Source organism: Zootoca vivipara, chromosome 3, assembly GCF_965207765.1.
Source record: "Zootoca vivipara chromosome 3, rZooViv2.hap1.1, whole genome shotgun sequence".
NCBI lineage: Eukaryota > Metazoa > Chordata > Lepidosauria > Squamata > Lacertidae > Zootoca > Zootoca vivipara.
Genome location: NC_142586.1, coordinates 79,951,628 through 79,964,807, shown reverse-complemented (window position 1 = coordinate 79,964,807; position 13,180 = coordinate 79,951,628). Strand labels below are relative to the sequence as shown.

The window sequence follows — 13,180 nt, the reverse complement described above, 5'->3', positions numbered from 1 at the left end:
GCATGCTGGGAAAAGAACCTACAGGAGAGGTAGCAAAACATCATCTATACTGTTACTGCAGCTTAAAAAAGCTTCCTTGTGTGTTTTATGATCCTATATAATGTTGTACTGGTATATATGTGACTCTAAAGCAGGCATCCCCAAACTTCGGCCCTCCAAATGTTTTGGACTACGATTCCCATCTGCCCTGACCACTGGTCCTGTTAGCTAGGGATCATGGGAGTTGTAGGCCAAAACATCTGGAGGGCCGCAGTTTGGGGATGCCTGCTCTAAAGCTTGGGTTCAATTTTATATCTGCTTACAGTGACTTCAAAAATGACTCAAAAAACTGATAAAAATTTAAAAATCATTTTGTGCGTGAGGTTTTTTTTAAATCAAATCTCTTTGAAAGTAAGATTTTATCTAATCTTTAATGAAAGCTCATCAAATTATGATACAGGGAAATGAGGTTGTAAAAAAGTCATCACCCTAGTCTTGAGGTTTCCACAACCCCATAGGTTGTACAGTTACCAGCTTAGAAGTAGCTTTTAAACAGCAACTTGATCTGCAAAGGGGCATATGGAGTGTTAGGGGAGGCATAGTACCTCTGGTGGGGGGGGGTATTCTCCTTCGGGATAGTTTGTCCACATTTGGTCCTCACCCTGCACCCTGTGGCTCCTGGAAGCTGTCAGCAGGTGACAGGGGCCACATCCAGGCTTCAACTGGCTGGCTAGGTGAGGGTAGCCGATGGGTCTCAAAACCTGTTAGGGACTTCCCTGCATGCGAAAACAGGCTCTGGTGGATTGAGCGTACAAGACCAATAGTGGGTCCAACGATCAAGAAGAGTGTTTCTGCACATACTGTAGAGGGAAGTGAGGGGCTGATGAGGGTCGTCAACCTGGGAAGGTAGCCCATCTAGAAGGAAAACTCTGATCTTATTACTTCCGCTGCCTTGTGGGACATCTTCTGGAGAAGAAAAGGCTAAGGGACAAACCCTACACAAATCCAGAGTGAAGTAGGTAAAAGGTGTGAAGACTCAAGTGGGGTACAGAAGACAAGCTTCGTTTTCTATCCTTGGAAGCTAGATTGTCAGTACTGTATAGGAAGCCCCATTAGAACAGAGATAGCCAAAGGGTCTATTTCCAGGATGTTTGGACTACAAATCCCATCAGCCTCAGTCAGCATGACCAATCATAATGGAAGATGGGAATTGTAGTCCACAACACATCTGAAGGGAACCACATTGGCTACCCATCCTAAACCCTGGGCCAACATAGTAAGCAAAACACCAGACACATGTAAGGAAGTAAATCTCTGCAAGTACAAAGTAGCTGCAGTATATAACTGGGTGTTTTGTCTTAATAATAATAATAATTTATTATTTATACCCCACTCATCCGGCTGGGTTTCTACTTCTCTGGAACTTTCTACTTCTCTGTTGAAGGACGATGTTGGGATTAATACGTTTCTGTGAGGCAGTGGCAAACTGTCCCTGTTGAAATAACAAGAGAAGTGCAACAAGAGGATGTCATCCTATCTCCTCGTGGTTTACGTAAATTGCATGTCATATGAACAGTGAGCAGGAGTTTGCTCCGAAGAGAAGGTGTGATAGAATTTGTGTGTGGTTGTGTGAAAAGAAAGTTTTCTTTAATATTTCATTAAAATAATAATCTATCGTAAAACAACAACAACCCAGGTCAAACCAACTGAGTGTAAAAATACAGTCAATCTGGTAAACCGGGATTTAAAAATCATTACGTAATCAAAATGTAATTATGACCAGCCTGATATATTTGAAAGCTTTTATGAAAAATAAAATACAAAATTACAATCAGCATGTATTAAAATAAACTCAAATGATTATTGAGTTATTGGGAACTATTATGTTAGGAGCATTTACATTGCCTATAATATACAGATGAATCGTATTTACAGACGTAGCATTGGAGGGAAATAGTACTACCCTAAATGACAGATCTAATGTAGACCTGAGCATGAAAATGTTTCATGTAGTACAGAGCTTTTCACAGATGCAGGCTAAGTTCTGCAATACCAAATTTTATTTTCTATAATCTACAAAGTATCTAAGCATACTACCCTTCCATCGATCTTCTTAACTGTTTTTAAATTTCTGCTTTATGTTCTCTAAAACGGTGACCAGATGGAAGAGCACTAGATAATACACGAGTTTATTGCTATCTTGTAGACAGATCTTGTTGAGTTTAATGACAATATATTGGTAAGCACTATCGCATCATTCGGCTAAAGAGTTCAGTAACGCATTGCGGATCAAGTAAAACACATTTTCACTTGCAAATCCATTGCTTCAGAGGTAATGCCACCTTTAGAAGGTGAATGTTTCAGCAGGGCTTGGATCAGAAGTTTTGGAAGCACTGCCAGAAAAGGAACTCGATTGCAGACAGATTTTCCTTCTGTTTTCAGATTAAAGCCACCCATTTAGTCCTTGGTCTAGCTCCTGACAGCTTGATGGTGAGACACCCAAGTAATTAACATGATTGACATAAGCTTACAGGACCTTAGCTCTGGAGGGGAAAACATAGTATTATTTCATGAGCCACCACATCCCTATGCAGATATGGTTTTAATAGTGGGGGATTGGGATCATGATGACCCACGCCCTCATTTGAATGTCACTGGTATGCTGAGCATCTCATTTCAAAAAGGAGCCTACACAAATTGAGACCAGAGCACTCGGGTCTGGTTTGCAGCACCTTTAACTCCCAATTTTGAAGGGTAATGACCAAACAAGTTTTCCTATTAAAAGCAATTCAAGTTCAAAGCCTAAGTGGGGATAAAAGAGGTGGGCCGGGGGGGGGGGGACGGACGGACAATTGCCACAACCCTAGATTAGAAATTAACTCTATGGGGCTATTATTTATATTGAAGGCAACTGCAATTCTATTTATTTTAAATGAAAGATGGATGAGGTCCTCGGTCCTTTTGTCACTCTTCGGTGCAGAGCTTGGGTGGGGAACCTGTGGTCTCCCAGATGTTTTGGACTCCCCATCAGACACAGCCCATCATGGATGGTGGAAGTTGGGAACCCAACAGCAACTGGGGGACCTCATGTCCCCCACCCCTCATAGCAGATTCAATTAGAGTGAAAACTCCGGAACTGAAGGAAGGAAACACACTAATTAAGAAGCCCTTTGGCTTCCTGGCTTCCGGTTTTTTATTCAAATTGTTTTAAAATGCAGAACCAACCTTAATTAGCACTTTCCATATTATTTATATACTAGTGTATTTCAGCCTGTTCAATAACGGGCACTAGAACATCCCGGGGTTCGGAGAAGCGCTTGCGCAGCGCTTCTCCGAACCCTGGGACCTGTCCTTGCTATCGGCGGCAGGGGGACAGGAACAAAGGAGGAGAAAGCAGCCCTTTCTCCTCCTTCCTTTCTCTCTCCCCCCCCCCCCGTCGCTGACAGCCCTTTCTGTCGGCGGTGAGGGGAAAGGAACGAACGGAGAGAAAGCAGCCCTTTCTCTCCGTTCGTTCCTCTCCCCCCCACCGCCGACAGAAAGCACAGATCCCGGGGTTGCCGGCTCTGTCGGGCAAGCCGATCCTCTGCTTCTCCCTCCCCCCGCCTGACAGAGCCAAATGCCGGCTCTGTTGGGCGGGGGGAGGGAGAAGCCAAAGACCGATCAGATCTTCTGCTTCTCCCTCCCCTCCCCCACCCGACAGAGCTGGCAACCCCACAGCGGGGGCTTTTTGCCGTTTGCCTTCCCCCCAGGGGGAGGCAAATGGCAAAAAACCCCGCCGCGCCATACTTCGGCTCAGGGACTGGCTTGGCAGTGGCGGGAAGAAGGGGAGGAATTCCTTCCCTTTTTCCTGCCGCTGCCAAGCCAGTCCCCCAGCCGAATTGCCTGCTGCTGCTTTGACTTCCTCGGCTACGGCAAGCAGGCAGACAGCTCGCCTGCTTGCCTTCGCCGAGGAAGCGCTGTCCCATGCCGGCGGTGCATGGCAAGGCGGCGGGGGGGAGGAGCGCTTCTCTCTCCCGCCGCCTCGCAGCGCACCTCCAGCATGAGACGGGGCTTCGGAGCGGCAGTTGGCGGTTGGCGGAGCGGCGGTTGTCTCTGCCTCCAATCCCTGTGTCCCTGGGGCACATGCGCAGTAACCCAGGGACACATGGAATCTGGACGCAGAGACACAGGGACTTTATTATATAGGATATGCATTTATGCAAATTAATAACATCCCTATTTATGAATGTGTATCAATGAGTGACACTAACAGAGCACTCAACCAATAAAACCTAGGTTGTCAAATACAATTATTTTCCAAACATTACTTTAAAACATTGCCTTACATCCCTATGTGCGATAGTCTGAGGTAAGCAGACAATTTATTCAACATCTTTTAACATCACTGCCTCAATCAAGATTTGTTATAACAGGTGCAAGGCACAATGAGGGCCTGCTTACTTTAGAAAATGTCAATTATATTTGAGAAGGAAATTGTGCTTATATTTAAAATCTCTTCAAACAAAAACATCTGGCATGTCAACGGAGAGATATTTTATAACCAAGATACTGAATGCAATTGTCACTCATAGCTACAATCCCAACTTGTACCTTTGGCAGTATAGGGAGTTGCTGTATCAGATGGTAAAGCACCATTTAATTATTATTTTTTAAGGATTAAAAAAAATTGTTGCCCAGATAGCTGGGGGATAGAAAGGGACTTCACCCCATCATATTTTAAATTTTAGCATTATACTGCTAGCACACTTTCACTTAAGTGGTATTTCACCAATGTAACAAAAACAGTAGCAATAACAATAATAATAGACATAAACCCTTGTAAAGCATTTAAAATGTGCTAATTAAAAAGACTGTGTAACCGGGATGATAAAATGGCGCCAATTCAACAGTAGTGAATTGTGCTGTGTTGATTCAACAGCATCATACATCAAACTGGTCGTGTCAAAATCCTGCCCTTTCTAAAGTGATGGAAGAGCAGCACAATCTCCACTGGTATAGACGTCTTCTTCTGCAAAGTCAGACTTCCTGGGGTCTGAGAAAAGACTGAAGAACTGCAGGAAAATATAGCACAGGATAACAATGATTGGATGGCACCATCATGTGGATGCTCCAGAAAAAAAAATTAGTAAACAAAGCATGGCAATTCCAAACTAAACACTTATGTGGAAGGAACTTCAGATTTTTAAAACAACTTTGGAGAATGCCCTTTTTGCTTCTGCCTGGCAAGAAATGCAGAGGTAACGAAATACCAATGGTTAAAACCAAATCCATATTTGAAAAATAATGCATTGTTTTACTTCATTTTCATGCTACTACCTCTCCAGAATACATTATATTTCAATGTGTTTCATTTAAATATAAAAAGGCAAAGGCAAATGATCCTTATAAGAAGAGTACAGACAGTGTTCAAACTTCAACGTTCACATATCTGGGAGGCCATTTTCAGAATCCTTTTCTGCCTGAAGTCTCTGTACAGTGCTATCCAGCAAATCCATGTTATCTCGAAGTGTGACGTTGAGTTCAAATGGCTTGGGTTTAATAGTCAAGCCATAGGTGAAATCCATTTTCGTGTCTTCCTTTGGATTAGCACTGAAATTGCACTGGTGTACGAATATGGCAATGAAGAGGAAGAGCTGCACTTTAGATAACTCTTCCCCAATGCACCGACGTTTGCCCAACGAAAAAATCATCACACTGCTGGTGAGATCTTTGTTAAGGAATCCATTCTCATCCAGGAATCTCAATGGGTTAAACTCCTCTGGGGAAGGCCATTTCACTGGGTCGTGATTTACTGACCACTGGTTGACAAAGACCACGGTGTCTTTGGGGATTCGGTAGCCCATTAAGGTGGTGTCAGCCATGGTGGAGTGGGGAATAGTAACTGGCACAAAGCTGCTGAAACGCATGGATTCGTAAAGGAAGGCCATGACGTAAGGCAAGTGGGGCTGGTCCTCAGCAGAAGGCAAGCGGTCGCGGCCGACAACTTTATCGATCTCTTCTTGCAGCTTAGCCTGTACCTCTGGATACCTAGTTTTAAAAAACAACAACACACATTTGGGAAATTTTCTCTCAACTCTTCTGAAAGAAAAGGTTACCTGAGCAAATGCATGCCCCAAACCAATGTATGTCCACTGGTAATATGTGAATGTGTGGTTGGTGGGGAGGCTGAATTGGCAGGTGGGGTGGAAGCGTGACTCCCCACCCCCCTTGTGCCTCCAGGTCCCTCCTGCAATGTGGCCTTTGCTGTAGAGAAGGGGGCTGCATTCCCATTTTGGGAAAACTGGCCCCGCTCAAAATACAGCATGGGGGCATCTGCTGGGAAAAATCAGCAGGAGGGAAATTGTTTAACATCCTCCCCATCCCACTCACCAATTCCCCCATGAAATACCCCCCCCCTGCCCTGTCCCCACAATTGCTTTATACTCAACATCATACCTGGCTTGGGAATGGGAACCGAAGCAACTACTGTGTGGAAGAAAATGTAAATTTCTCTAGACAGTAATTTATATATTTTTATCAAGCAGCTATATTCTTAGAGCTGTTGCTTGTACTAGCACATTTGTCTGAGCCTACATATAATAAGGCTCAATCCAGTTTACAAAGGGCACAGCACCCCCTGTGTGGAAAAATCCCCTTAGGGTTTAATACACTCCATTATCCTCACTCCTTCCTTGATGCTCAGTACCTGCACTGCTCACATATCCTTGTCCAACCTTCCCTCCCACTCAATCAAGGAATGTGAGCTCCTGAGTGGGGGTGGACATAGGAGGTGTGCACACAATGCCCCTATTCTCTAACAGCCTGGTGTACTGCCTACATAAACAGGTGAGGTGGGGAGGTAAAAATAATCCACCTATTTGAGTGCCGCATCTGGACTGAACAGAATGGATTGGAACTTATTATTGGAACCAATTATTATTGGAACCAATATTATCTATAAATCTGAGCTTGTTAATATTTGAATTTGTTAACCCATTCACTATGTTTTTCGTTCAGATTATTTGCTCATTGATCTGCTATTTGAGATAAGAATTTATTTTAAAATTAACTTTAGTGTGCAGTTGTATTCTTCTCCCAATAAAAGTCTAAGTTACGGCTGAGAAGAGCAAACATATTATATAAACATGTTAAAATTAATAGTTGTATTGCCATTCCACTCGATCAAATGATTTAGAAGTGTCTAGAAACAAGCACAGGGCAGAATTTGTTGTGACAGGTATACTCAAAATGCTATTTCAGATCCAACATTGTACCAGGGGAAATGATGGGGCTTCCACTTCCTCTTGGACCCTCAGCAGCCTCTCATGCCCTCAGTCCACTCCAGTGGGTCCAGGGCCGTCTTAAGCATATCCGCCGCCATGGTGCAAAGATCCCTCCGGTGCCCCCCTTTCCCAGAGTTTTAGACCCTTTATAGGGCTGGAGGAGGCGGGCAGCGGCTGGAGGGCGGCTCCTCCGGCGGGGAAGAGGTGGAGGCTGGCCGCAGCGTCTCCAGGCTCAGCTGGCCGCTTTGTGCCACGGTGGCCACAGCAGGCAGCACACCGAGCAAGCGGGCCTGCACTGAGTGAGCGAGGGCGCATGCGCTGCTCCCACCAAGCATCGGTTCTGTTTTTTCCCTTTTACCTTCTGGCGCCCGGCAGAATTCGGCGCCTGCAGGCTAAAGGGGGAAAAACCGACCCGACGCTCAGTGGGAGCGGCGCATGCACCCTCACTCACTCAGCATGCTCATTCAATTTCTCCGAACTCTCGCCTGGCGCCCTCCAGAACTTGGCGCAGTGCTGCCCCGCACCACTTGCCTCAATTAGTAAGATGGGCCTCAGTAGGTCCCCAACCTCCCAAGCAGGCTTCAGGGGTGGTCAGGGAGAGGAAGGGAAGTTCCATTAACACAAGCAGGACAAGCAACTGGATAGCACCCATATTGGCTCTATGAATGTGAAGAGACCAATTTCTTCCCCTTACAAATTCCTGTTTGGTCTGTTTTTAAATAACTTCTCACAATAGTGCAAAACTCTGTCTGCCTAAATTGAAGAAAAAAATTATGTCGTTTCTTTACTTGCTCTTAATAGAACAAATCTTTGCCTTGTTGGCGAAGGGATCATGTCAGTGTTAATTACTGAACTGGTTTTTGTGTTAATATGCTTGCAAACTCTTTGCAAAATTCCGCTGATAACCTTACCAGAGCCTTGAGATGTTTAATCTCATATTTGAGCTTTTACTTCTTGGATTGTTAAACAATGAATCCAAAAATAACATATATTCTGAAACTTGGAGGACTTGCATGCTATCTAAAAACGTTCAACTATCAACATTTCTCTTTTTTCCACCAATGAATATACTAGTAGTGTCCAAAACAGCTAATAACTGACTCAATACAGTTTTAATGGCTTCATATCAATAGCTAATACGTACCCAATATTGGGCTAATTTGTACATGGAAATCTAGTGCATTACACATTTTGGCCTCAGGGCAGGATTCAAATTGGTTTTGTTATCATGCAGACACACAAATTGTTTTGGGCAGCTTGACAACAGCATTGGGTCCTTGACAACAGCATTGGGTTGAATTAAGAGGGCTGAGCAATGGTTTGGGAAAGGGACTGATGAACCACTATTTTTTGCCACATGACCTGTTCTTGTATGTCACATTATGAAAGGAAACATTCAATTGGGGGAGGGAGATATATTTTGGAACAACTTTCAGTTTACTGAAATTCTATACAGCAAGGTGGTGCTTCATCATTCTATCTTAAAGAGCACAATTGCATCTTAATGCAGGGTACCATACTGAAATTCAAGCACAACCCTGGAAAGTAAGAGTATTGTACCATATTCTAACAGGATCTGGTGGCCATTCATTTTTCCAGGAGAGAATGGGGGAACCAAAAGACCCAGATAATCACATAGGGCCAAATTCAATGAGAAATTGGATTTCTCAAAGAATGGGCAAAGTCGATGGCATGTGCACCTCAGCTATCACCTTCAACTTTATGGGAAAATACATTCAGCTTTCTCTACGTGGTTGGAGAACCTCAGCTCAAGAGGCAAATATACCGTAGGCCTCCAGGCTTCTTTGTCCTTCAGCTTTGCACCCTCCTTGAGAGTTTGTGTGTGGCTGGAATGGGTTCTGGCACTCCGATCCATAAAGCCTTTTGCTCACCTGGATGGGGGTGGGGATGTGCAAGTGTATGTAGAAACTGGCCTACCAATGTATGAAGTTAGAATTCCCATTCCTTGCTCTGCCCCCATTTTAGCCTCATCCCTCCCTACCCACTCATGCGGCCCTCCGAAGATTGCCGAGTGGGGAATGTGGCCCTCGGGTTGAAAACAATGCTTCCTCACTGCCTCTAGGCGGAGATCTGCTTCTCTTCGGGTCCGGATCCTTCCCCAGTTGCGCTACCTGAGCTTCTCCGAGGGGCAAGTGGCGCTTTTGTCTCGGTCTCCTCCGCGCGCCCCACCCCAGCAGCTCACCTGATGAGGAAGATCAAGAGCCACTGCAGGGCGGTGGAGAGCGTGTCCTGGCTGGCGCCGAAGATGTCCGTGACGGTGGCGGGCACGTGCTCCAAGGGCAGCGCAGGCTGTGCCTGCTGGAGGCGGAGGAAGGCGTCCATGAGGTCGCGGAGGGCGGCGCCCGGGCGGAGGCTGCTCTGGTGCTGCACGAACTTTTGGCGCACGAAGCTGTAGAACTCGTGGTTGAGGGAGCGGAAGGCGCGGAAGGCGGAGCGCACCGGGTTGGGGAAGCGCTGCAGCCAGGGCAAGACGTCCACCAGGCTGCCCGCGCCCACCGTGCGCCCGAACTGCTCGTTGCGGCCCACCAGGCGCCGGAACTCGGCGTCGGCGTGGCTGTAGCGGCGCCCGAAGCACAGCGCGCTCATGACGTTAGCGACGGCCACCACCAGGCTCCTCGACGGGTCGACGAATGCGCCGCCGGCGCACGCGCGCACCAGAAGCCGCACCACGGCGCGCGCCTCAGCCACCAGGGGCCGCTCCAGCAGGCGGCGCGCCGAGAAAGCGCGCACCGTCGAGTGCGCCAGGCGCCGCTGCAGCTTCCACAGCTCCGAGTAGCAGCCGAAGGCCAAGCTGCGCCCCCCGGACACCAGCTGGAAGGAGGGGAAAGGCGGGCGGCCCGCGAAGGCGGCCCCCTGGCGGATGAGCGCCTCTCGGATGGCGCGCTCGCCGCTCAGCACTACCACGGGCCAGCCGCCCAGGCGCAGCTGGAAGACGTGGCCGTAGGTGGCCGCCAGGCGCCCGAAGGCCAGGTGAGGGGCGCTGCCCAGCTGAGCCGCGTTGCCCAGCAGCGGCCACGGGAACGGGCCCGGCGGCTCCAATCGCCGCCGCCGCCGCCGCTCTTGCAGCAGAAGCCTGGCCGCGTGGAAGGCGGCCAGGAGCGAGAGCAGCAGCAGCAGCAAGCCCTGCACCGGGGGCACGCCGGCCGGGAGCACGTCTTCCAAGGCGCGGGGGCGCACGCTGCGGAGAAAAAGGCGGAGGGTTACAAGCAGAGACAGAGACAGGCAGCAGAGCCGACGGGGAGGAAGCGCCCCCGCCATCAGCATGTCAGGCCGCAGGTGCATTTTTAAATGCGGCGCCATTTAAAAAGAGGGGAAAACTTATGTACCAAAACTTCCTGCACGTGCAGTTTCCTTTGTGTGGAAAGGGATCCCCGCTCCCCCAAATTGAGGGCTCTCAAACTTGCAAGCCTGCCATAAACACTCCGCATCTAGCATTCGCAGCCTGCCCTAAATACTCCGTAATAATACTTGGAGCCCGGGCAGGTGTCTGAAGGTTAAATACACTGACTTAAACCATCTCTGCGTTTTCTTAACGGAAGTGTATGTTAATTGGTTGCTGTAACAAGTGTATTGGTTTGTAACCAATAAAGCCTTTTTGCTATCAAGGATCTTAACTCTAATGTTGATCGTGCCCTCACACGCACTTGCTAAGGAGTAAACCCCAGTAAGCACAAGGAGATTTAAGTCCAAATAAACAGGTACAGGGTTGCACTGTGAACCAAATATTGAAAACAAGGGCTACACTCCAGTATAGAGTGTGTACACTTTTCTAAGTGTAAAAAGGAAAAATGCTATTTTTGGAGTGAATTTTGAGTAAATATGCATAAGCTTTAGCTGTAAGCATCTAGTACTTTACAAAAGCAAGTGTGGTAATTTCTGGGGGAACTTGTTGGGAAGTTTATTGCAGAATCAGAAACATTCATAATCAAGTATAATAACACATTCATGGTGTCCATGGTTTTTTCCTCCATGTTGGAAAAGCAGGCTTTAATCCAGTGTATGTGAGAGGATCATTGAATGCATGCTTGCATTACATACAGGCTCTAGTTTAAACCAAGTTTTTTTAAAAAATAAAATAAAAATTATGATATGTAATATAGCTAAAGAGTAAACAAATAAAAGAATCAGTTTCCTTAAAATTACAAATTTTAAAAACATATTTTAAAAATAAAGACCATCAATTTTCATCCACCCTGCTCTAAACTTCATTTTTGGTTTGTGCTCTTGGAAAGCTTCCCATAGTCCTGCCAGAAAAAAAAGCATGAACCACTCCATGAAAATTTGCACTTGTTGTGTGGGAATTCATCATATTTGTGCATATCTGTGCACTGTTTCAGAGGGACGTAGGTGGCGCTGTGGGTTAAACCACAGAGCCTAGGGCTTGCCGATCAGAAGGTCAGAGGTTCAAATCCCTGCGACAGGGTGAGCTCCTGTTGCTCAGTCCCTGCTCCTGCCAACCTAGCAGCTTGAAAGCACATCAAAGTGCAAGTAGATAAACAGGTACCGCTACAGCGGGAAGGTAAATGGCGTTTCCGTGCACTGCTCTGGTCCGCCAGATGCGGCTTAGTCATGCTGGCCACATGACCCGGAAGCTGTACGCCGGCTCCCTCGGCAAGTAAAGTGAGATGAGCGCCGCAACCCCAGAGTCATCTGGTCAGGCAGGAACCTAGCAGTGAAGTAAGAAAACTTGCAATACTTAAACAGCAAGTCTATGTGTAAGCATCCATCACATCATTTCTAAAAAGTAAGGTGTTCTGCACAATAAGTTAGATTGAATTAGAGCAGAGTCATGAATTGCTTTCATACTGGTACATTAAAACAACCCTCTTCTCCTGACCATTAATTGCTTGCCCAAATAAAAAAGGAATTGCAGCTTTTCAAAATGATACTTAGTTTTTGGTCTCACTAGTATCACTAGGATGTACTATACTCCCAAGTAAGTGCAGATCATCACATCCTTACTTGAGTCAAAGCCCATTGATTTCACTGGAACTTGTGTGGAAACTAAGTTTACAAGCTAACATTCACGTTGCAGTTGTATATCCTGATGCTAAACACATAGCAGTTACCCAGTTCAGTGTTTGTTTTGTTGTAAGTAACTCCGTTCAGTAAGGTTTACTTCCAGGTAAATGTGTAAAGGTTTCAGCCTCAAGACCCACCAAAGGCAATGGGACACAAGTGATTTATGATTGATTGTTTGTAGGACTGGGACAAATATGCAGCAATCAAGTCAATGCAATTTACCATTCATAGGTCACAGGGGTAGACAAATAGTTTGGGGGTAGCCCCAGGATTGCCTCAAAAAGGCACGACTGACCGTTTCCTCGCACAAGCCACCGCATATTAAAAAGGACGGGACGGGGGGAAATTGCTTGTTCACAGGATCGGGGACTCACCTGTTCACCAAAGCTTCTGCCACATCTCTCTGGCTCATCCTGCCTCCGGCCAAGACTCGAGCTCCGCACGCACACAGCAGCCCCTGCTTGGAGGAGGACGAGCGAGCGGTTTCGAAAAGATCCCGGTCGCTCCTCGGCTCTGGGCAGCAGGTCCTTCACGCCGGCCAATCAGCGCCAGCCTCGGCCCCCGATCGCGGCAGCGCTGCGCTTGCCGCTGCCGCCCACCAGCTCCGCCTCGCGGGGTCTCCCTCGGGCTGCTTCGGGAGGAGCAGCGCCTTGCGACGAGGGGAAACCCAGGCAGCTCTCTTGCTTCCTCGACAAGGGACCTGGCGAGCCGTCTCCTCTTCTTCCTCCCTCCGGGCCCCGCGAGGAAAGTGGAGCTCCCAAGTGCCGTGCAAAAAAGCAGCCCCCCCCCCAAAGCTTATCGCGGAGCTGGAGGTAGGGGAAAGCCCTCCTCTGCCCCCGGAGGCTGGAGAAGTTTCCTACCCTCGGCGTGTGTCACCTCCCCGTTGCGTGCGGAGT

General features: G+C 47.3%; 1 protein-coding gene across 2 annotated transcripts; it reads right to left on the bottom strand.

Annotated features, from left to right (window-relative positions):
• Positions 1-4,313: 4,313 nt before the first annotated feature.
• Positions 4,314-12,833, bottom strand: CYP1B1 (cytochrome P450 family 1 subfamily B member 1). 2 transcript variants are annotated; one of them, XM_088666535.1, is made up of 3 exons: positions 12,659-12,833; positions 9,445-10,440; positions 4,314-6,006 (listed from the first exon to the last, which is right to left on the bottom strand). In XM_088666535.1, the coding sequence occupies exons 1-3, from the start codon at positions 12,694-12,696 to the stop codon at positions 5,400-5,402; spliced, it is 1,641 nt and encodes a 546-aa protein (XP_088522661.1). In that variant the 5' UTR covers positions 12,697-12,833; the 3' UTR covers positions 4,314-5,399. The 2 variants fall into 2 exon arrangements, with proteins under 2 accessions (XP_088522661.1, XP_034966411.3); XM_035110520.3 differs by lacking the exon at positions 12,659-12,833 and having other exon boundaries at positions 9,445-11,446.
• Between the last annotated feature and the right edge of the window lie 347 nt (positions 12,834-13,180).

Coding starts and splice junctions, on each gene's coding strand:
- CYP1B1 (XM_035110520.3), bottom strand. CDS start 10,562: ATGGCGCCGCATTTAAAAATGCACCTGCGGCCTGACATGCTGATGGCG. Junction 6,007..9,444: donor CTCTTGATCTTCCTCATCAG/GTGAGCTGCTGG, acceptor TTTTAAAACTAG/GTATCCAGAGGTACAGGCTA.